The sequence below is a fragment of the Castanea sativa genome, chromosome 1 (genome assembly GCF_040712315.1).
Source record: "Castanea sativa cultivar Marrone di Chiusa Pesio chromosome 1, ASM4071231v1".
Classification (NCBI taxonomy): Eukaryota; Viridiplantae; Streptophyta; class Magnoliopsida; order Fagales; family Fagaceae; genus Castanea; species Castanea sativa.
Genome location: NC_134013.1, coordinates 8693584 through 8717423, shown reverse-complemented (window position 1 = coordinate 8717423; position 23840 = coordinate 8693584). Strand labels below are relative to the sequence as shown.

General features: G+C 36.3%; 4 protein-coding genes across 4 annotated transcripts; 2 read left to right on the top strand and 2 right to left on the bottom strand.

The window, feature by feature from the left end:
* Nucleotides 1-1865: 1865 nt before the first annotated feature.
* LOC142607404 (uncharacterized) lies at nt 1866-4354 on the top strand. Its single transcript, XM_075778877.1, has 7 exons — nt 1866-2135; nt 2223-2330; nt 2408-2538; nt 2869-2969; nt 3344-3403; nt 3789-3967; nt 4078-4354. The coding sequence occupies exons 1-6, from the start codon at nt 1916-1918 to the stop codon at nt 3871-3873; spliced, it is 705 nt and encodes a 234-aa protein (XP_075634992.1). The 5' UTR covers nt 1866-1915; the 3' UTR covers nt 3874-3967; nt 4078-4354.
* Nucleotides 4355-6076: 1722 nt separating this feature from the next.
* On the bottom strand, nt 6077-8087 carry LOC142644212 (uncharacterized). Its single transcript, XM_075818872.1, has 2 exons — nt 7583-8087; nt 6077-6843 (listed from the first exon to the last, which is right to left on the bottom strand). The coding sequence occupies exons 1-2, from the start codon at nt 7962-7964 to the stop codon at nt 6215-6217; spliced, it is 1011 nt and encodes a 336-aa protein (XP_075674987.1). The 5' UTR covers nt 7965-8087; the 3' UTR covers nt 6077-6214.
* Nucleotides 8088-8532: 445 nt separating this feature from the next.
* On the bottom strand, nt 8533-11921 carry LOC142644004 (VQ motif-containing protein 19-like). The gene is made up of 4 exons (XM_075818718.1): nt 11896-11921; nt 10423-10681; nt 9512-9748; nt 8533-8562 (listed from the first exon to the last, which is right to left on the bottom strand). The coding sequence occupies exons 1-4, from the start codon at nt 11919-11921 to the stop codon at nt 8533-8535; spliced, it is 552 nt and encodes a 183-aa protein (XP_075674833.1).
* Nucleotides 11922-15499: 3578 nt separating this feature from the next.
* On the top strand, nt 15500-22896 carry LOC142619482 (DUF21 domain-containing protein At1g47330). Its single transcript, XM_075792604.1, has 12 exons — nt 15500-15867; nt 16624-16700; nt 16818-16901; nt 17214-17327; nt 17506-17592; nt 17802-17941; nt 18031-18118; nt 20426-20499; nt 20671-20861; nt 21492-21688; nt 22111-22157; nt 22476-22896. The coding sequence occupies exons 1-12, from the start codon at nt 15693-15695 to the stop codon at nt 22621-22623; spliced, it is 1422 nt and encodes a 473-aa protein (XP_075648719.1). The 5' UTR covers nt 15500-15692; the 3' UTR covers nt 22624-22896.
* The last annotated feature ends 944 nt before the right edge of the window (nt 22897-23840 follow it).

Sequence of the window (23840 nt, the reverse complement as noted above, 5' to 3'; positions counted from 1 at the left end):
GGATCCAAACAACAAACCAAAGGTGTCTCTATTGCAAAAACCAAATTGTACCCATTGTAAGGATGGAATAATGGGGACCAAAGGGAACAATAAAACATAAGAGAATAAAAAAACACCAATGTATTTTGCTTCCTTCACATTTCCCCCCTCTTTATCTAACTCGCATAGCTTCCAAAAAACATCCCATCAAGCATGAGCCATTTGGATTTCACTTTCTCCCTTCCAAACAAACTTTTCTCTTGCTTTATTACCTTATTATGTATGATATCTGTGGGGACACAAAAAATAAACCCCCAGGGTACACACCTCGAAAATATGTCACAATTACCCACTTAATCAAAATACTAACAATTAGTAGGAAAAAACCCTTTACAATGGGAAACTCAAATAGTGTATTTCATTGACCATCATAATACAACGAATACTATTACAATCTAAGTTTTACTAGCAACAAGAAGTTCTAATTTATGTTCCCGTGATGTTGTACACATGGTCTCTCTTCCTCTTTTTCTTAGATAGGTTTTTTCCTCCTTTATTTCTCCATCCCCCTTCTTTTGGCCTCCCTCTCTTTTTATGACTTCTACCTCCTTCTTACCTTTACAGCTGTTCCCTTCTACCTAGGGTAGTAGGGATATTTTTCTTACTTTATCGGTTTCCTTGCCTTCTTATCTTGTAATTCTGACGGCCTGGGAGTAACGTGTACTATTTAAGTTGTCTTATGTGTCATTAATGTCGCAGAGTTTAGGTAAGAATCCCTCATTAATGCGGAGGCAAAGATCTTTCTCCTTCTTGCACCTTCCAGGAACTTCCTGTGACCACTAATATCTTCCAGAAGTCACGTGTTGATGATCCATGCTCCATGTCTCAGGCAAGCTACTAATTTACCCTCTCCACGGGAATGGACTACCCGTGGTACTTAACCTCGTCCTCCATGCCTAGGAAGAACTAGCTTTAAGCCCATCGCACGAAGGCTAGACCCAATTACTTTACTGTGGTCTAGCAACTTCTTGGGTTTTAAGTCCGTGGAGGGACTATTCTTCTTCCCACAATATTGATTTTCCCCTTGCGGACTAAGTTTATGTGTGACAAGTTGAATGTTTTATTGCATATTTCATCTTATGAAGTTAAGTGTGGGCTTGCGAGGCGAGTCCACTTATTGGTTTCAACATGTTTATGATAGAAGCTTTTACATACGATGCAAAATATCTCATAATGAACCATACAATATCCCTGACTTCTTCATTATGTCTGTCACTATTAAATGCCATCCATCGCGACATAATACCTTGGTATGTTGCATTGTTGCTACCAAATGCTTCCCACCTCCACTGAACTCTATATTGCTATATATATATATATATATATATATATATTGCAAGATCAACTCCCAACAAACTACAAGATAAGTCTTAAGCATCATTATTTTCATTCTCCTTTATATTACGAACATTATTAATTATTGCTTACTTGTTATACAAAGGAAAAACATTTTCCAACTTGTAAAAGTTTTTAACCGTAATGGGTGATCCATTGGCAAGAGTATCAAACTTGACTCCTCAACAACTTCAAATCTTTCGAGTATAATAATATACTAAAGCACGACATGTGTACCAACCATAAAAGACCTTCGACATATTTTTTTTTGTTTTTATTGTTTTTAGACCTTCGACATATTAAACCATCAACATGTATTATTTATACAAATTACATAACTTATTATAGAAGTTTATATATATGATTTTTTCAATGGCTACATTAACTCCAAATCAATGTAGAGTAAACTCTCACTTTTGTACATCTGCTCGGATTGGAAGTGTGATGGTGGCTAGTTTGGTAATATATAGAGAGTACACTGTGCAGTGTATATATAAACAGGGGCCTTGCATTCAATGCGTAAAACACGAAAGCATCAACCATGACGCCAGCTGTGCTCTCCGCCTTATCACAAACCAACTCACCCTCCACTCTCAACGGCCTCATACCGTTCCCTCCAAAATCCCAGAATTCAAAACAAAACATCTTTCTTAAGAACAGGATCTCTCGCAGAGACATTGCTTCTCTCTCATTCTCACTTATCGCTCTCTCTCCTTTTCTCTCTCCTATCGCTCCTGCATCTGCATTCTCCATCGGCATTTGTACGCACAACTCTTTTGCACTCATCGATTCCTATTTCTTTTTCTGGTTATTGTTATTGAAACCCTAATTTCTTGTTTGGCACACAGCAGGACCGAAAGACTGGTTAAAAGAGCAGAAGAGGAAGTCCTCGAGGTTCATCTTGGCACCGATTGACGCTTCGCGAGAAATTCTTCGCTCTGTCTATCTCTCGCTCAGTATGATTCTCTATTTCTCTCTGATTCTTTGGTGTTATTATAATTATTTTGGTTTAATTTGATTGGTTTTTGAATAGCGGCTAGGGATTCTGAATATACTAACAAGGATTTAGAGGAAATTCAAGAGCTGTTGAGATCGGCCGCTAGGGATTGCGTTCCACAAGAGAGGAATTCGCTTGTTAACTTTCAAGCCAGCACCGGAGTCGAGGTTCGATTTCTTTTTCGGTTCGTAAATTTAGGGTTTAGATTACTGTGGTTTCGACGATATTTTTTTTTTGATACGAATTCAAGTAATGCTTTGAGATTGTGGAATTTTCTAGATGTTTATTAATTTCGATGTCTAATGTGAAATTTTTTTTTTGAACAATGATTAGAGAAGTGATAAGAATGTAAGACTTTAAACTGATTATAAGGAATACCTGTTATTCATATTTGTTCAAGTAAACGTAATGAAGGTAACTACGAAGCTTGAATGAGGGATAAGAATTTGTGACCTTAAACTAGTTATAGTTATGGCTAAGATTTGTATCACGAGCAGGTTTGCACATTTCGACTGATTGTGAAGAATGCAGCTTCCTTGCTTGATAAGAAGGATCCTGTGAAGTTGGAAGCCGAAGCTATGCTAAATGATCTTATAAGGTAGCTATTGCTCTATTGTTTTGTGCATATGCTCCTGGCTTGTAAACCTAAACATCTCTATGTATTTTTTAAGTTCTCAAGTTGGCTGCTACAACTATGTTTGGTAATTGTTCACCTTAGTAGCCTCCATCTGTGTATTGGAGAGGAGGTTAAAAGGGACCGATAATGACCATATTGCTTAAGGAAAAAGAAGCCAGATTTAAGCATTGTAGAACATGTCTTTCCTTTTCCTCAATGTTTAAATCATCAAACAAATTAGTCTCTTGACATTGGTTTTTCCCCTTTTACTTACAGAGAAGACCTTTTTTTTTTTACTAGAAGAATATATGGTCTCTTTCCTTTGTTTCTTAATTTATTATTATTTTTTATTGCAGATCTTTCACTTCTCTTAATGGCCTAGCAAGTGAAACTGACATTCAACTTTCTTCCAATAGGTATACGCTGCGTATCAAGTGTACGAGAAACATGGAGTTTAGAGAATTATTTACATAAATTATTTGGTATCTCATTGAACATATAGTAATCAATGCATTGATAATAATACATTTTATTTGTTGAAATTTCAAATTGTGTTTCTCTAGTTTCCAAGCCAAATGATTGTTATCACCATAAGGTGCTAAGTTTCTAAGCTGGCAAAGTGTCTTAATTCAAGTGTCTTACAAAGCATTAATCTCAGAGACACATACGATGAAAGAATTCTAATCACTTTTTAACTTTCTTTAGAAATTCAAGTCTCCTAGAAACACGTTTTCAAGTCTGAAAGTTGCCATAAGACATCTGGCTATCTCCTAATTTATATATTTTCTTTTTCAACTGCAGAGAAAAGGTAGCAGTTGCTCTCATGGATACCATATCCGTCCTTGACAAGTTTGAGCAGGGAGTTAAAGAATGTCTCGAAGTTTGACCATCATTCTCTGATTAAATTATTCTAGTTTATTTTGTGCTCAAAGGCTCTGCATCTTTAATCTGTTGGACTTGGAACTTGGAAGATGATGAATGTATGCCCATATTTTGACTCAATCCTTGTTATCCTGTAGTTTTTTTCCTTTCCATTGTGTCCTTTCCCTTGATCTCAATATTCATTGTTCAGGACTATTTCTCTATGCAGGCAAGATTTTAGTAATGAAGTGTTATTATTGGAAGGAGGTTGATGTTAGTTTCCTTTGCTTGGTTCACCTGCTGAGCTAAAGTTCTCTGGAATGGTTATTGTGGATGCATTCTCTTATCCACACCCCTTGCCTTCCAAAAGAAAAAAATTATCTTATGTTTATTGTACTTGAAGCTTTTTGTTACAAGTAAATGTAAATTAGAAGGTACTGGAATTGTGGAAGTATGTCCATTTTGACATGTTCTTAGCTGTGTATTAATTGTTTATCTTTCTGTCATGTCACCTTTTGTTATTATTGTTATTTCTTAAATTATTTTTTTTCTAGTCTTTGGAAGTGGCAATATATTTGCAATTAAGCACTATTATTTGAAGGAATTCAGTGTTGATCATTTTTAGTGACTCTTCCTTGGTTTGTCTGTGGAATTCATGACAAAAGCACACATAGCTCACTTTCCTCAAATCAAAACCAGTGTGAAGAATCTAATTTTATATCATATCTCTAGACGAGTGTCAAATCCTACCCTGTTTCTACAAATTAAACCTTTACATAGCATCGGGATTTGTCATGATTTTTTTTTTAAATTTTAATTTTAATTTTGAATTTGCATGTGGTGGACCATGGATACAATTGCACATGCTACTAGAATTCTTTGCATTTATAATGAAGTTAACAAGTTTTTGTTTTGGGAGTGTTGTGTGAAACAAAGGCTTTTCTATATGCAAAGCTTTGGCAAAAATATAACCACTTTCTTGGTAAGTTAATGAGGCAGGGCCTATAATATGGTAAGGAAACAAGGAAACAATCATCAATAAAAGTATGCTTGTTGTCTGTAAATTGTGGCACATAACATCAATGACGTGATTTAGCGTTATTTTCTGTAACTCTTTCCAAAGGGATGCTTTGAAATCTCACCATTAAATGCCAGGCATTATATGCTACTGCAAATTTCCAATCTTCAATATGGAATAATGTGCCCATGATGTTTTATTTTGCCTTGTTGAATTATTATGTTTATACTTCATCTGAGATTTGACTACATGTCAAGCATGGCTGAGTAAAGTTACAACTGTTTATACCTGATGTACACTTAATCTTTTGGATGATATTGCTTTGAATTATTATGGTACTAACTTTGTTGAGAAAAAATTGTTATTTTTTCCGGATGGATTATACATTATACTGGCAGACATTTTTTGTGAAAAATGGCTGTCATGGTTGATGAGTTAAATATGCACTTTTAATGCTCAAGTATAGCTTGTCTCATGATTTGCAAAATATAAAAGTAAGGTATTTTTCTGCCTGGTTGAGAGTCGTGCACTGCATCTCCTCTTGTCAACAAAAGAAGCTCATGCTAGATTTCCTGTCTATTTTGATCAAGGACACGCAACTATAAGCTTTTAGAGGATCCATTTCAGGTCAGTCATTCCTTTGAGTCCTTGACAGGAGGACAATAATATAAGCACTATGGGTGCATTGATAGATTGTTGACAATAATATCTTGGCTAATGACTTATTTTTTGAAGTGATTGATGGATGGTGCTAAGCATGTTGGCGTACTTATGTCAATCATACAGGCCATAGTGTTTGGACACAGTTTGAGTTCCCCATAACCTCTGCTTTGGGTGCTAATGAAAGGTTACAAATGGTCGTAACGGTGATGGGGCAGTGAAAACCGTTTTCTGGGTGGACCTTGTCTAAAATTCTGCTTTGGTTCCCCTCTTAATGCAATTAGTGAAGAAGAAACCTTCATCAGCTGCTTCAATGTGGGCATTTCCCCCCCCCCCCCCCCCCCCCCCCGGGTCCATTCCTTTAGGTTTTCCAGCTAAACCAGATGAAAACATTAAATAAAAGTACTTCTAGTAGAATTTCATATTAATTTGAATTTGATATGCAAATGAACAGAACTATTAGAGATTTTCTCTAGGAAAAACGAATCTTTATGCTTGAACATTTTTCTCTTGATGTTTGAAATGGTAGTTAGTGATTTTCTAGAACAAACTCAAACGGCAATCATGTTTTTTCATCTGATTATTTTTCAAATGCAATATGTACTGTTTAAGCAATACTACAAACAATGATGCCTACATCTATGATACAACTGCTAGCCGTCTGTATTATTACTGATCTTTTGGCTCTCTAGAGAATGGTTTGATTGGGTGAACCAGAAGCCTGCACTAAATATAAGCGACAGCATGGTGTTCCATCATCTGGGTTGAGTTGTACGGATCTAGGCAAGCTGCGAAGCTTGTTGAACAGATTTAGTGGATCGTGCATTAGCCCAAAATGAGCATCTGGATCACCAATTTGTGAAAGCTCAACATGAGAAAAACCAATAGATGGCAGGAGATGATCTGGCCAATCACTGTAGAAGTGGAAGATTGAACTTGAAAGCGTGGTTGATGGTTGGTTCATGAAATCTGCCAATAGGACTGTGGGGGTAAGGGCACACTTCTCAGCTATGATCTTTAGTACCTGCATGGCATGGGGGTGGGACAGGTAGTATAGGATACCTTCAAGAATCCATATTGTGTTCTTCTCTGGTACAAACCCTGATATTTGAAGCTTTTCAAGCCAGTCATCATCCCTGACGTCAGCTGCCACTCTGCGCAGGGATTTTGCTTTCATCGTTAGATGCTGGCGTTCATATGTGGAATCCATTGCTGCCTGTACAAGAGTTGTTTTCACCTGCAAGACTTCGGCAAAATCAACTTCAAAAACATCACTATCCTTCAAACAGCTTAAACGGTACGCCCTTGCATCCATTCCTGAAGAAAAAGGACCCCCCCAAAAAAGATCAATTTCATTATTTCATAATAAAGAATGCAGCCCAACAATGAAGTTAAAGAGTTAAAGTTGATCCCTTAAAATTTTTGGATTCGGAATGCCAGCCTATTTTGTTAAAATACCACACTGCCTAGGATACAAGTTATCAAGGTGGTAACCTAAGACATTTGCTAGTTGTTTGGTAGTGTAAATTTTTACAGTATCTTCTCTCTAGATTGGCCATGGTCCATACGTTGCATCAATTGGAATATTTAGGCTTACAGTGGTGTGCATATGCATGTGTTTATTATCATTAAAGATTTTTAAAGCGTGGTTCTGCAGTTGGATTGGTGTGCAAACTGTTTGCTAGAGCGGCTCCTCCAGCCCCCCTTTTTCTTATGTTCTTTTTATTTTTATTTTTAATTTTGAAATACAAATCTTCAGGAAGAGTGTGGTTTCAATCACCTGGTTTGCTTTAGACTTAGCAGGGTGAGCGTACAACACATAGGACAAGGCAGTGTAAATAATCACTCTTCTGGCGGTATGGATAATGAATTGTTAAAATGATTTGAACCATAATTCATAAAAAAAGGGGGAAAAAAAAAACCTCACATTTTACTTAGAAATATGACAATTTTAGGTTCTCTTTAGTTTCAACTGTATTAGTCTAATATATATTACCATGTGACAATTACACGCTGGTCAATCAAATGCAAGAACTGTGGTAGATCAATTACTAACCTGCACCGAGGATAACAACTTGGGCTTCTTTGCTATTGAAGGATTTAAGTGCAGCTTCAAGTTTTGAATCAAACCAAAGAGTTCGAACTGCAAGAATCACCCCAGAAACTTCTCGTGCATTATTGATGCGGTCTTTCTTTATCTTCTCATATAGGCTTTTAAGGTATGACTCGCCTGCAAGCAAGTCTGCTAGTGGATCATGGATCAAATGCTTCCACAGGGCTCTTCCTGCGGCTGTTTGGCATGCTGACCGTTGGAGGGGATCCCATTTATGTTCAATTGTGGCATGGACTTCTCGAACAGTTTCGGTCGATAACAAGTCTGGAAGCTTTAGCTCGGACCACATTGGGTCTTCAGGTAAGGCATTTTCTTGATCTGACATGCCTTCAAATTACACCACTGCCTGAAGATTGATAGATAGTAGTGAAGGAGATAATGCATGCTTTATAAGTCATAGATTTAAATGAGAACAATGGTAGTAGAGATAAGAAAAGAGAGCCACACACAAAATTAACGCTTGAGAAAAACAGGTCTATCGTATCCTGCTTCTTTGCCTTGTTGAAAAGGAAGGTAACAATGTAGTCCACGACTACCACAATTTATTATGCCTCCCTTTCCGTCTCTAGCATCGAAAAGTACCTATAATGGCTCCACCAAACATGACATGTTATCAAATGCGAGTGGCTCTCAACTTAAATAACTACCCCTCCACTCTCGTATTTATATTGTCTAGTACCTAGCTCTCCGTAGCTTTTTGTTTGCGTGTGACAAGTGCGCACTCCGTAGTCTATTTTATTTATTTTTTTTTTGTTGAGAAATATGCCATGTGCGTAGCCTTTTGGTTGCATATGCCATGTGGGATTGTGAATTGAGATTTTTAGAGCACTAGCAATAATGGTGCTAAATAGTTATATTGCTATTTTTAATACCACTAATACTTAAAATACATGTTACAACAATGGTGTTAGAGTATCATCATCCTGAAATTCCAATTCTACTCTATTTTACCATTCCAAAAAACCACTTTATTATTTTACAATACCTTCAGCATCTTAAAACTCTATTATTTTACCATTTTATTAAAATATTATTTTTTAAGTCTAGAAGCAAACATAAAAAACATTTTTTGGTTTGATTGTGCTCCGGTTTGTGCTCACTTCCTCTCTCTCTCTCTCTCTCTCCTGTCTCACTTCTCTGTTACTTATTATGGTTTGATTGTGCTCCGGTTGTGGATCGTGGATTGTGAATTCGTGATATGGGTTTTTGTTGGTTGTGATCCGGTGGGTTTTTGTTGGTTGTTGTGCTCCGGTGGGTTTTTGTTGGTTATGAGGGTTAGATTTGTGAGTTTGGCCGTGCTCGATGGCGTCGTCGTCGGTTTGGCCGTGGGTTGTGGGTGTTACTGTCGATGTGGCCATGGGCCATGGGTCGTGGTTGTGGTGCTGGGTTTTTTTGCTTGGGTTGCTGGGTAGCGATGGTGGTTCGGTGTCTGGCTACAACAGTGGTTTGGTGTCTGATCTGTGGTGCTAGGTTGGCTGTGCTGTGGGTTGCGGTCCGGTGAAGCTTTAGCGATAGAGAGACAGAGATGAGAGACAGAAATAAAATATTAATATTTTCTTTTGCAATTGTTCTACAATGCAATTCGACATGTAGAATTGCACTGTAGCAGTATTGCAAATTTGGGTTTTGCATTCCCAGATGCTAAGCACTTTGGAGCTTGAATTGCCAAATTCTCCTTACATTTGGCATTTGCATTCCCCAGTGCTGATGCTCTTATAGCTAAAATTTTTTAGCTACTTGCTATAGTATGCATTGTAGCAAGTAGCTAAAAAAATATTTTACCTTTTCATTCTTTTTCTCTCTCTCTCTGGCTTCTCTTCTTTCTTCCTTTTTCCTTCTCATTTTTTTTTCTCTCTCCCTCATCACTAAGACCCATCTCGGCGAACTCAGTGGAAACAAAGTTAAGAACTCTGGCGGGTCAGTACCTCTCAGCGTACACAGCGGCGATTGGTGCAAGTAAAACCTTTTTCCTGCTATGGCCTTGTCCTTGTCGGACAAAGGTGACTCGGTGCCAGAACTTGGCAGGAAAGGTGAGTCGCAGCCAAGTGGGGTGACCAGACTCTGAATCGGTGAGTTGGCGAGATTGGTTAGGCCCAGTTTGATTTCGAGCTTTTTGATTTTTTTTTTCCAATTAACCTTAAATATTAAATAATTTTGGTAGTTGTTATGTTTCAAAACAATCTGGAAAACTAGCATCTGGAATGTCTAAAACTCGAGTTCCAAGATAAAACTTGAGTTTATAAGTCTCGATTTGCAAGCTGGGTGGCTGATGTGGAAAAAATATCCACATGGAACTCGAGTTTTTAAGACTTGAGTTCCACCATTTTATTTTCCCTTTCTTCTTCTTCGTCACGTCTGTTCCTTCTTCATCGTCGCGTCTGTTCCTTCTTCATCGTTCACCCAGTCGCGTCTGTTCGTCCACCTAATCGCTGAAAATCAGATTGTCCATTAGCGTTCTTCTCCAACTAGATCGCCCACCTAGAACCAGATCATCTTCTTCGGCGCTGCGGATTTCTAACCAGTTCGTCTTCTTCGGCGTTGTGTCTTCAGGTTTGTTCTTCTTCAAGTTCGACAAAAATCGAGTTTCAAAGACTCGGTTTTGCTTTTTAGAACTCGAGTCTTATAGACTCGAGATCTATGTGGCTGAAGACAGCAGTAGAACTCGAGTTTGGAAGACTCGATTTTCATCATCGATCTCGAGTTTTAAAAACTCGAGATGCTAGTTTTCACAATTCTTCCAACTGTATGTTAACTTATTATATTTTTCCTCTCACTGTGCTAACCTGCAAAATCCCTCCGAGCTTTCTCATGTTGTGGGTATGCCTTCGCTTGTGGAGCGGGTCACCAGGAGTGAATGGTTTGGAGGGATGTTTTGAAGGGATGGTGACTGGGAGTTTGTCAGAGTCATCGGATAAGCCGATCAATTTCTGGATTAGGTCTCTAAAGGAGTCTGTGTCTGCTTGCACAAAGGTTGATGCTATTGGTGAATTCATGGAATTGGTCGTACTAGAATGTTTTTCTATTTTTGAGATTCGGCTTTTTCTGTTTTTGAATTTCGTTGATTTTTTGTTCTGTTTTGTTGTTTTTCTAATCGGAAATGTAATTTTGTTAAGGCGTTTGGTTGCTGAGAAAATTTTCCGTAATGAAAGAAATCATTTTATTTTTTTTTGCTGAGGCATTTGGTTGGTGAGAAAATGTTGCAAAATGAAGGAAATCATTATTAAAAGTAAACTTTATTACTATAAAAAATATCAAAATCACTTCAATTTGGCCAAGTTAGCTTGAATTTGATTTTTTTTTTTTTGTGTGGTGATTTGTGTGGTGGTTTTTGGCTAATTTGGATTTTTGGCGGTGGTTGTTCTAAGCTTGCTAGTTGTTGTTGGGTGGTTGTTCTTGGTTGGCAGTAGTTGTGGATTGTGCCATTGATTAGTTTGTGGTTTTTTTTTTTTTGGTAGTGGGATGTATTATTTTATTGTAGTAAATATATTATTTTATTGTGATGTTTATATTATTTTATTGTGTTGAAAGCTAAAATAGATCCATTGCTGCTGGATGTTTTGTAAAATGAGTATGTAAAATAGATAAAGTAGCTTTTTGTGGTGCTAAATAAGTAAAAAAATAGCTCCACTACTGTGGATTAGGCCTGTCCACGGGTCGGTCCAGGTCGAGTTTATGCCCAACTCGGAACCGACTCGATCAGTTCGGGTCTTGAAATTCTGGACCCGCCGTCGACCGGTGAAGGGAGTCGGATTGGGTGGTCGGAACTCGTCGGATTTCGGTCGGTCGTCAGTCAGAGTTGGAACCTTCGAAATCCACTGATTTTGGTCAAAATCCACTGATTTTGGTTGAGATTGGGCTAAATCTGCCGAGATTAGGCCGGATCTCAAAGAGATCACGCCGGATCTCGACGAGATCTCGCCGGATCTCGAAGAAATAAGCCCAAATCTAGACTAATCGGACCAAAACTTCGGTGAAACTCACCCACCAGTGGAGAACAACTACTTTTCTGGTGTTAATACGGTCAGATCGATTGGGGATCGATTTTTTGCGCTCAGACTCGTCATCCGACCCGATGGTATCGGATTTTGGGGACGGAGACCCGCTGCCGGTCGTCACGGGCGTTGGGTCGGCCGGTTTTTGGGGCGGGTCGACTGGGTTGGGTGGATACCGAGTTTGGTTGGACACCCTTACTGTGGATGCTCTTAGGTAATTTTGTCCCGGTTTTTTTTTTTTGTTGGTAAATTTCATCAGCATACCTGAGATTTAGACTATTGTCAATCATATCCAAGACTTTTCAAAACTAATCAATTTGGTCCCTAAAACTAACTTAAGTCGACAAACATTGTTAGGCTACTTAATCATTTTTCTCAACTATCTTAGGGACTAAGTTGGCTTTAGAAATCAAATTGGTTAGTTTTGAAAAGTTTTGGACCTAATTGGCATAAACTCAAATCTCAAGGTATGTTAATGAAATTTACCATTTTAAAAAAAATTATTTATTTAAATTGTAATTATTCATGGTTAAGGAAGGGTTACTTTGTCAACATTTAAATGGGCCGAATCTGCCGAGATCAGGCCGGATCTTAGAGAGATCACACCGGATCTCGACGAGATCTTGCTGGATCTCGACGAGATCTCGCTAGATCTCGAAGAAATAAGCCCAGATCTAGACTAATCGGACCAAAACGCCGGTGAAACTCACCCACCAGTGGAGAACAACTACTTTTTCGGTGTTAATACGGTCGGATCGGTTGGGGATCGGTTTTTTGCACTCAGACCCGTCATCCGACCCGATGGTATCAGATTTTGGGGACGGAGACCCGTCGCCGATCGTCACTAGCATCGGGTCGGCCGGTTTTCGGGCCGGGTTGGGCAGGTTGGGCGGATACCGGGTCTGGTTGGACACCCTTATTGTGGATGCTCTTAGGTAATTTCGTCCCAAATTTTTTTTTTTTTTGGGTAAATTTCATCAGCATACTTGAGATTTAGACTATTGTCAATCATATCCAAGACTTTTCAAAACTGATCAATTTGGTCCCTAAAACTAACTTAAGTCAACAAACATTGTTAGACTACTTAATCATTTTTCTCAACTATCTTAGGGACTAAGTTGGCTTTAGGAATCAAATTGGTTAGTTTTGAAAAGTTTTGGACCTAATTGGCATTAACTCAAATCTCAAGGTATGTTAATGGAATTTACCATTTTTTTAAAAATTATTTATTTAAATTGTAATCATTCATGGTTAAGGAAGGGTTACTTTGTCAACATTTAAATGGAAATCAAAATCATGATTGTCAATACTTGCTTAAATATTAATGATATACTAAAATGTGAACCATTCGTTTAATTTTGCAGGATTAGGCTTTTAAGATTTTTCATAATACAATTATCTAAAAAAAAAACTCTAGAGAGTCTCAATCCGCTTATCTATATATCTCACTAATGGAGAAACACTTATTATTCACGGCCACAAGTGGGGATAGGTTTTTTGTCGAGTAGGAAGGGTTTTTGATTGCTCACAATTTTCTTCCCCCTCCACCCGTGTCCCCAGCCCCTAGTCCCCTCGAATACGTCACATCCCAATTTCCTCATTTGGTACACGCCACTGCAATAGTGTGGGCATTAGGTGGAAACTGTGAACACTTGATGTCCGCACAATGTGGGTAGTGTGTATTAAGTGTGAACATTAGGAGTGTGGAATAATAATTTTCTTAGTTTATTATTTCTAGTTCTAATTCAAATATCTTTTTTAAAAGATAGATAAAGTATATTCCTATTTTTTAAAAGTGGAATTTTTTATTTCTTGAAAATTGTATATTATCCTTGAACAAGAGTTATTAAAAATAGTAATCTAATATGAAATAAAAATAATTATTTCTTCACTTTAATGCTATCTTAAAACCAAAATGTAAAGTAAATTGAAAATGGAATGGAGGGGATATTTGGAATGTTACAAGTTACATGGAATTTTGCTCTCAACTTGTGTGTGGAAATGGAATGGAAGTGATATTTGTAATGCTACAAGTTACATGGAATTTAGCTGTTCTACTTGTGTGTTATTCGCACATCAATTGTTGGTCCCGCTTTGTGGAAATGGTAAATCCTTATTCCTTTAATGCTAAATGGATGTTTTCTTTTTTTGTCCAATGACGCGGTGAGGCAATGGTCCCCACTTCAAATAGCACTCAAATAATTTCGGCCTTCGTGTTGTTTTATAGATTTTCTAAACTTTGGTCATGTACTGCTTGGGACTGTTTTCTTTTCTTAATCCTTCAATTACTCATTCCTCAAAAAAAAAAAAAAAAAAAAAAAAATCCTTCAATTACTCAAAGCTTTGAAACTTCTATATAGAGTGGCAAAATTTGACACGACCCGCGAACTCAACGCGACACGACACGAAATTAGCAGGTTATGGGTTGAGGCTTAACGAGTTCGTGTCATATTTGGGTTGACACGGCTAACCCGTTTAATAAATGGGTTGGGTTAGTGTTGAACACATAGAACCCGTTTGATCAGTCTGACCCGTTTAATTAAATGATATTTTACCAATATACCCTTTCAAACTCTAGGTATATGAACTTATTAGTTGTTGTGATTTATATTCTTTGACATATTGTGATTGATTATTTGTGATATTGTGATATGCTTTAATTTTGAATGATTATTTGTGATGCTGTTACTCGTTAGTTCTGAATTTTATATTAAAAATATTTATTTGTTTGTTTTTTCATTAATTTTTATTTTTCATTTTGATAAAATATGATAAACAGGTCGACACGACTGACCCGTTTAATAAATGGGTCGTGTTAGGGTTGAAGAATCTTGACCCGTTTAATAAACATGTCGGGTTAGTGTTGACCTATGCAGTCGAATACTCATGACTTGACACAACACGAACCCGACACGTGAATATGAATTGCCACCCCTACTTCTATGCCCCTCCTCCCCAATTTGAATTGCAATTGACTACTAAATCAAAACAATAATCAAGATTTACAAAAACTTATTCATGGCAGTAATTGGCTTCATAGATAATTGATACTGGTTTGATTTTTTTATTATTTATTTATAGGATACTGGTTTAATTGATGCTGGTTTTTGTTTTCACAAGGAAAGATTATTATTTAGCTTATGTTTAACTCTTTAAAATTTATACTTTTACTCCAACTTATTTTATTAATCAAGTAAAAATAAATAAACTACTCAAACTTAGCTAAATAATTACTTCACTAATTGGACAATGGCAAACCTCATTGAAATTGATTGACATTTCCAGGGTTTTAAGGATAATTCTTAAAATCTTAATAATTTATGCTTAAATAAATAGTTTTACTTTTGCAAATGTGATCAGTATTTAAACCAATACTAACTAAAATTATATTAAGAATTTGATTTCTATATAAAGAATTTAAGATCTTAATTCAGCATATATTTACTACTACTGTTTAGATTTGATTGCATTTATATCTCCCATATATTCGTTTTTGTTTCCTAAACACTTGATTAATCCACCGCCGCCAAAACTAATGAATATGCTGTTATTAGCATTTAAACATAGGTTTCCAGCTAGAACAGCAGCAGATCAGGACATATGCATATATAGAACACGGTCGTGTCGTTGTACAATATCATTGTTTATTAATTAGCTGTAATATTGAGAGTCCATTTTGGGGCCCACCGTATACGAGGCATAAAATTCAAGATTCTAAAGATATTCCCATCCGACGGCTGATATTGATGTTCAAACCAAACCAATTTCGATGACTTTAAGTGGGTCCCGAAGACTCTTCTTGTAGGCTTTTGATTGGCGACAAAAAAAAAAGAGAGTATAAATGTTAAACTCAGTGTTACAGCTTTTTACACGCAAGGAAAGTGTTCTGACAAACATTTTGCGATCAATCTGTCCAATTTTAGGGATAATCAAACCAAATAAATTGGAGAGTGTGAAAAAGTGAAACACAAAGCACAACAAAGTGACTTACGAACCTGCACGGTTGCAGATCTTCTTCAAGCCGAGAGACAAAACAAACAGTGACAAATAGAGAGAGAGAGATGGGAAACTTGGCGTGTTGTAGGACTGAGTTCTGGTTGTATGTGTTGGTCATAGTAGGACTGGTGGCCTTTGCTGGGCTCATGGCTGGTCTCACCCTGGGTCTCATGTCTCTGGGCCTCGTCGACCTTGAGGTTCTCATCAAGTCTGGTCGTCCTCAGGATCGTTTACACGCCGGTACTGTTTTTCCGTCTCTTTTTTTTATTTTTTAACTTTTTTTAGGTGGGTAGCCTTTTTGAGCTGAAAATGAAAAACCCAATAGGGGCATATAGTTAAAGTTAGTGATAAGGAAATGAACTTTTGCCCTTAATTTGTTTTAATCCGAATACCCAGTTGGTTCCTGTGTTAATTGATGATATAATGGATTGTTGGTGCTGATAATTTTAAACTACTTGCTTCCTAAGGCTTTGGAAATTTTAACTCTTTTTATGAATTGAGATGGTTATTTGTGGATATTTTAGTGGTATTGTTATGGGATCAGTGGGAGAACTTGTTGTTTATGTTATAAATTATGTAATTCATGATTTGGACAACTAGATTTTCTGTTGGAAATGTTAGAATATTTGGGTAAGTGATTATATTCACTATTTCCTAAAAGCTCAAGTTTTTGAGACAATTGGTAACTTATCATGGTAAAAATTGAAATTCCCATATGTTAGATCTTACTTACTAAGGGGAGTTTGCACCCACACATGAGGGGATTGTTAGAATATTGGTGAAGTGTTTAAATTCACTATTTTTTAACGGTTTAAACTTTTAAAACAATCGGTAATTTATCTGGAACTGCCTTCCTGGATTAAGATTTCAGCTTGCATATCTTTTTCTATATTTTTTCATTTGGTGGCTGAGTTGACTCACTGAGTTCAAGTTTCACATGGATTGTGCTGAAGGAAGCCAAGTTGTAAGTGATGTGTTTTAATTTTTTGCTTTCAGCTAAGATATTTCCAGTGGTAAAGAATCAGCATCTTTTACTATGTACACTATTGATTGGAAACGCATTAGCAATGGAGGTAACTTTGTGGTTCTTGAGATAGCTGATAGATATATGGTACAAAAAAAATGTTCTTTTCATATTATCTTTTCTCTCTACTTATCAAAAAAAAAATTATCTTTTCTATCCTCCGCAGGCTCTTCCCATATTCCTGGACAAGCTAGTGCCTCCATGGGCAGCGATTCTGATATCAGTTACTCTCATCCTTGCATTTGGTGAGGTAGTTTATCACCAGTATGGGAGTAAGTTGTTCTATTAGAAAATTTTAAAGCTACTACCAATATTACTACAAAAAGCTCACAAACTGATGTGACAATGTATGTAATTGGGGCCTTGTCAACAATTTAATAAATAAATAAATAAATTTCTTAATTACATTTTTTTTTTGTGTGCGCGTTTTTTAAGTGCTAACACGTCAGTTTTGAAGACTGATTAGTAAAATTTGAAATAGGAATTGCATCACTTTGGTTCTGTAATGTAGTCTACTTGCACAAATGATTCTGGATTTATTTGCTTGTATGTTTCATTACAGATAATTCCACAGGCAGTCTGTACTCGCTATGGCTTGACAGTTGGAGCAACAATGGCCCCACTCGTCCGTGTTCTTCTTTGGCTGTTCTTGCCTATTTCTTATCCAATTAGTAAGGTAGAATGAATATAGATGATTATTTGAAAGTTATATGTTTATAAACTGTGTTTTGTGCAAGTTGGGTTGGATATTTGATTTAGTTGTGAAGAAAATAATAACTTCTGTTATTTTCTTATAATCAAGGAGTTTATATTATTTGTTTTCGTTTCAATTAACACTATTATATTAAGTCCAGATGTTGGATTGGATGTTGGGTAAGGGACATGCTGTCCTGCTACGGAGAGCAGAGCTGAAAACTTTTGTGAATTTTCATGGCAATGAGGTATTAATTTGAACTTTAGAGTTTCTGCAATTTAAGCTTTAAAGATAGTCTGAATTAGGCATGCAGACACCGTCTCAGTGGAATTTTATGAAAGATGTTTATGGCCAGAGAAATGTCATCCTAAGGGCATATGTTTTGATGCTCTGGACTAGCTCCCATCCCCCCTGGTTCTCTGATGTAAAATGGTATACATATGTTTTGTTGTTTAGGCCGGGAAAGGCGGGGATTTAACACATGATGAGACTACAATCATCACTGGGGCACTTGAATTGACTGAAAAGACTGCAAGAGATGCCATGACTCCCATAACGAATGCATTTTCCCTTGATCTGGATGCAAATCTTAATTTGTGGGTTTCTGGATTCTTGTTTTGTTCTCTCTATCATGTTTTGTGCACTTTGTATGCTTTAACCCCCGGCGTCTATCTCCATTATGCAGGGAGACTTTGAATGACATAATGACAAGGGGTCATAGTAGAGTTCCAGTTTATGCTGGAAAACCAACAAACATAATTGGACTTGTCCTGGTAATTCATTTCTTTCTGTTATTGTGATACTTTTTTTTCTGGATTATTGATATCAATGATTCTACATATATATATATATATATATATATTATCAGTTTGTACCATGCTCAGATGATTGTATCTCCCAGCAGATGGTGAAAACTATTCATTGAAGCTTTTTTCTTCTATTTATATTTTTATTCTAATATGCTTGATGTATGTTTATATTTTAATGAGAGCTAGGTAATGGGTAAATTCAATGAGATGGTAGCCTGATAATCCTCCATTGATTTTGTGTCATGTATTGTTGGACATACATAGTTAAAACAGTTGAGTAATGAGAATTTTTGAAAAGCAAAGAGAAAGTTGCTGCCAATTTCATCAGCCTTAATGGTTCTTTCTGTATCTGAGTAAAATGTGCATGGTAGGTGGGGGGATGTGGTGGTATCTGCATACCAGAATCCAGACTGGGATTAAGTAATGTTAAGTTCAGTTGAGTTGTTGTATGATGGTATCTTATATTAAATATTATATCTCTCAACTGTATGTATGTTCAATGAAATTAACACAACTTTACTTATTTGAAATCATTGTTTCCTAAAGTAATTAGTTACTTGACAAATAAGGTGCATGCCTCACTTTATGTTGCTCAGATGTTATTCAAATGAATTTTAGTCTTCGACGCCATTTTACCTAGAATGCAGGAATTGTGGCACAGGGGTATTCCACTTACCTTGAAATGTGGTGTGATGGGCGCACTAATTTACATCTTACCTAGATGGCTTAGGTATAAGTTAGAATAATATAAGGTTATATGGTCTCTATGTTCACAGTATTCTCAACATGGCCCTAGTCCCAAATTTTTGGGGTTAGCTATGGATCCTCAACAAAATAGTTAGGGTTTGCCGCATGTATTATTTTCCTCTATTCTATTTTATCTGAAGTTATAATTGACATGTCCTTTTTTATTTTTTATTTCTATTAATGTTCTTTTTGACGTACCTCCACCATTTTCCATTCTCTCAACTTGAATAAACTCATTCTTTTTTATAGGTGCATTAATCGCCCTCCTTTGAACATGACCAACCCATCTCAAGCGACTTTCTCTCATCTTTTCATCAATAGGATTTAATCCCTATCTTTAAGTAGATTTCCTCATTTTGAATCCTATCTTTTTGTGTATTCCATTTATCCATCTTAAAATTTTCATTTTATCTACACTCATTTTATGGATATGCAGCTTCTTAACAGCCCAACATTCGGTACCATAGACTAGCTACCATAGAGCATAGCTAGTCGTATAGCAATTTTATAAATTTTCGCTTAAACTTAAAAGGTAATTTATGATCACACAATACTCTAGCAAAATACTTCTGATGTACTTCTTCACTTCATCCACCCTTGTATTATCCTATGATTCACATCCTCTCCATTCTCTCCATCTTTATGAATTATTAATCCTAGATATCAAAAAGGCATTTTATGATCACACAATACTCCTGATGCACTTCTCCACTTCGTCCACCCTGCTATTATCCTATGATTCACATCTTCTTCACTCTCTCCATCTTTTTATGAATTATTAATCCAAGATATCAAGAGCTCTTGCTCTTGCTCTTTAGTATCTCCTGGCCATCTACTCTTACTGCCCCTTATTCTCTGTTTCTACTTTTGCTAAACTTACATTCCATGTATTCTGTTTTAGTCCTACTCAATCGAGAGCCTTTAGATTTTGGAGTGTCTTGCCAAATTTCTAACTTGGCATTAATTCCACTTCTAGATTCATCCACTAAAACTGTATTATCTGCAAAAAAGTGTACACCAAGGGACTTCCTATTGAATTGATTTAGTGAGCTCATCCGTCACTAGTGCAAAGATATATGGGCTTAATGTGGATCCTTGATGCAAACATAACTGCAAAAAAGTATACACCAAGGGACTTCCTATTGAATTGATTTAGTGAGCTCATCCACCACTATTGCAAAGATATATGAGCTTAATGTGGATCCTTGATGCAAACCTATTGTGATAGGAAACTCACTTGTAATTCCTCCATTTGTTCTCACACTAATGCTCCATCATACATATCATTGAAGCAAACATAGTGCCTTTCAAGCTAGATGAAAATTTTTGGATCAACAATTCTACTGTTTTTCAACCTTTTTTTTTTCTTTTTTTTTGATAAGCAACTAAAATTTCCCACATTTTGGAGTGATAATCCTGGATCTCAGTGCACTAGGATAGTAGTGAATTGTAGTAATTCTTGTCTGATGCCTTTAATTCTTGATTGTATCCACTTGAACTTAATTCCCTTTCTAACATGTGCAGGTTAAAAATCTCTTGACAGTTGATCCAAAAGTTACAGTTTCCTTGAGAAAAATGATAATCCGGAAAATTCCTCGGTAGGATAATACATCAATTTTAAATTTTGCATAGATGGGAGTGGACATGTTTGCCTGTGATAATGATACCCCTAAAGTGTAATTTGCACAAGTAGCTTCCTTGCAATTGTTGAATCGGTTTTATAAATACATTCCTGATATTCTTGTCTTACTTTCTGACCCATCCTTCAGGGTATCAGAAGACATGCCTCTGTATGATATTCTAAATGAATTTCAGAAGGGTCACAGCCACATTGCTGTTGTATATAAGGATCTAAATGAGAAAAAAGATACATCAAATAAAGGTAAAGAGAGTGAACAACTTGAGTTTAAGGATAGCTGTAGAAAGCACAGAGGCAGTTCTAAGGCATCACCAGAACAAGGTGAGGATTTAGGAAGCAGGAATAGAAGGATGCTGTACATATTTTATCCTATTTTTGTAACAGCAACTTTCTTGCGTTTCAGGTCTTTTTGAACCATAAATCACATGTTTGATAATTTAATTTACCATATTATCCTACTGATAGTGGTGTAACAACTGTATTTCTTAATGGGTGTATGTGTCCCATCTTTCCATGTGATTTCAATCATTTTATGATTCATGAACTTTTCTTCCCTTAAATTGTTCCTGATTTCTCATGTCCCAATTTTGTACCCCTTTTTTTTCCTGATCAGTGATGTCTCCACCTTATTTACAATTCCAATACCTTATTGGTTCCTGAAATATATGAATCCTGGAATTGCAGCAGGTGTCTCTGCTTTATTTATTTCAAATACTAATATTTCCATTCCACAACTCATGTATGTGTCATTTTCTCCATGTGGTTAATTAATATGCCCCAGTTAATGATTTGATTATGACTGGTTAGGCCACAACTCATGGTACTTTTATCATTTGTAAAAAATATATTGTGATTGATATGGCCTTATATGTTTGTCACACCTAGTGCCTTAATTTTCTCCATCTGTTTCTTTTGAACAATTTATGATTAATCTGCTTTATGTAAAACCAGAAAATCTTGATGTTAGTACCACTTCTGCTACCCAAGATTTGGGGGCAGAATCAAAAGCTACTGCCTATAAAAAGCGACATAGAGGTTGTTCATATTGCATTCTGGACATTGAAAATCTTCCAATTCCAGAGTTCCCGTCCAATGAAGAGGTTGTTGGTGTAATTACCATGGAGGATGTCATTGAAGAACTTCTTCAGGTAACGTTTTCTTACTAAAAAAAGAAGAAGCATTCTTCAGTACAAAATCATGACCATATAAACTTGAGGAACAGATCAATGGGCTTGGGACCAAACATCCTCTGGTCCTGCTTTTGTGTTGTCTTAGACAGCTTTCCCAATGACAAGGATGATGATGACTATGATGGTTATTGTAAATGAAATGCATGCCCATATTTTATAGGGATTGTTGATGGACCAATTCTCTTCAATTTACTTTTCTAAAAAGGGTAAAAGGGATACATGGTTGAGCCCAATACTCAAGGATGCTTTTAGTTAATTAAAGAAATATTGGGTATAAGTAACTGATCTGCTTCTGTAGAACAGCCCCTCTTAAAGTGTGGGGTTTCTATTTGAATTTTGTTTTATATGGTGATCTCAATTTAAATGTTTGCCTGTGTCAGGAGGAAATATTGGATGAAACCGATGAGTATGTCAACATCCATAACAGGTAAAATGTAACCATTTTGTTGCATTATTTGGTTATATTGCCTACATATATACGTGAAGCCTGCAACTTATCTTTCCACCAAAAATGATGAAAGGGTGAACATCGGTATCATTCAGTTTGTTTCACTTTTCAATAATCACAAGCATCTTGACAAGGGTTCTTTTGCTAAGCTGGAAGGACGGGGCTGCCTAGTCCGTTGCTTCTCAGCAAATTGAAGAACACATTTGTTCCTTGATTTTCCATGATGTATTTAGTGCTTGAACCAAATAAGAAATTGTTTATGAACCTCATAAATGGCATTATTGCTTGTGAATGCAGGATAAAGGTCAACATGCATGCATCTCAGGAAAAAGCTCCTGAGTTGAATTCACCACAGCCCTCCCCCACCAGCACTCCAATCCCAAACTCCCCACCAACCACAACAAACCAAGTTTCTTTAGTGGACTCATTGAGGATTGGTTCGTAATAGGAACATTGATTTACTTAGAAAACAGAAGTTGGGAATTTACCTGGCAAGAACAGTGGCTTACCCAACTTGAATTTTTTAGTTAGACTGCCTGGAATTATGTAATGTAATTATATAGAAAGAGATGCTCGTCTTTGATGCACGGTAATGTGTCTGTTAGATGATCAGTTTAAGTTGATTGTGGCTTTTTGTATTTAAAATTAAACTGAATTACTGAAGACATAAGCTAAATTTATCAAACTGTAAATCAGTTCCATTTAATGCAGCCTTTCACACGAGAAAAGAGAGGAAACAAAATTTCATTTTTACTGTCAAGAATAAGGTATCAGTTATAACAAACAAAAGTTCAAAGATAAATGGAGCTTTGTGTGAATGACTATATAAAGAGTAGAGGATCAACAATACGCGATGGAAGACCACCGCACACCTTTGGTGAGATGGTCACTCTATAAGTATAAGTGTTTGTGGGGTGTGGGTTGTGAGGAGCAAAGGCCGATGTTCAAGTTTTTTGGAGGAAGTTTTACTCATATATACATTTAAATTAGGTTAGAGTAGAATTTCTATCTTATATATATATATATAAAACGAAATGGAAGGAGTACTTAAAAAGGCACTTTTCTATTCTAAGAGCATTCACAATTGGCCTTGCAAATGGTATTGTAGATCTTCTGTGAAAATCACATCAGAATACTGGATTTGATAATCAAGTAGAACACTTATTTGTGAGTAAGTACCATCAGAAATACTTTTCTACTCTCTTCAAACCCCAGAATTTGGCCTTGTATTGGTCTGGTATCCTAAAAAAATTTAAAATTGTGCTACAGTACCATCACAAATTTGTGATGGTACTGTAGCACAATTGTAAAATGAAATAATATTTTTTTTATGTTGGGATGGAGAGAGAGAGATTGAATTATATTATTTTAATGAGTAAAATAGGAAAATAAAATTTGGAATGTTGAGTGTTTTGTAAAATGATATGGTATAATTGATAAAATAGCTTTTTGAGATGGTAAAATAAAATAAGATAGGAATTCGGGATTTGAATGCTCTAATGAACCTAAATTCATATACACCCTTAATAAAGTTTTCTACTCTTTCCTTATAGTTTTTGCCTTTTATTTATATTTGGGAAAAATATACTGGAGTTTCTATTTTGAGCCCAATGCTACTTAACTTATAAGAATTCAACAAAGTTTTATGTAAATTTAATCTTT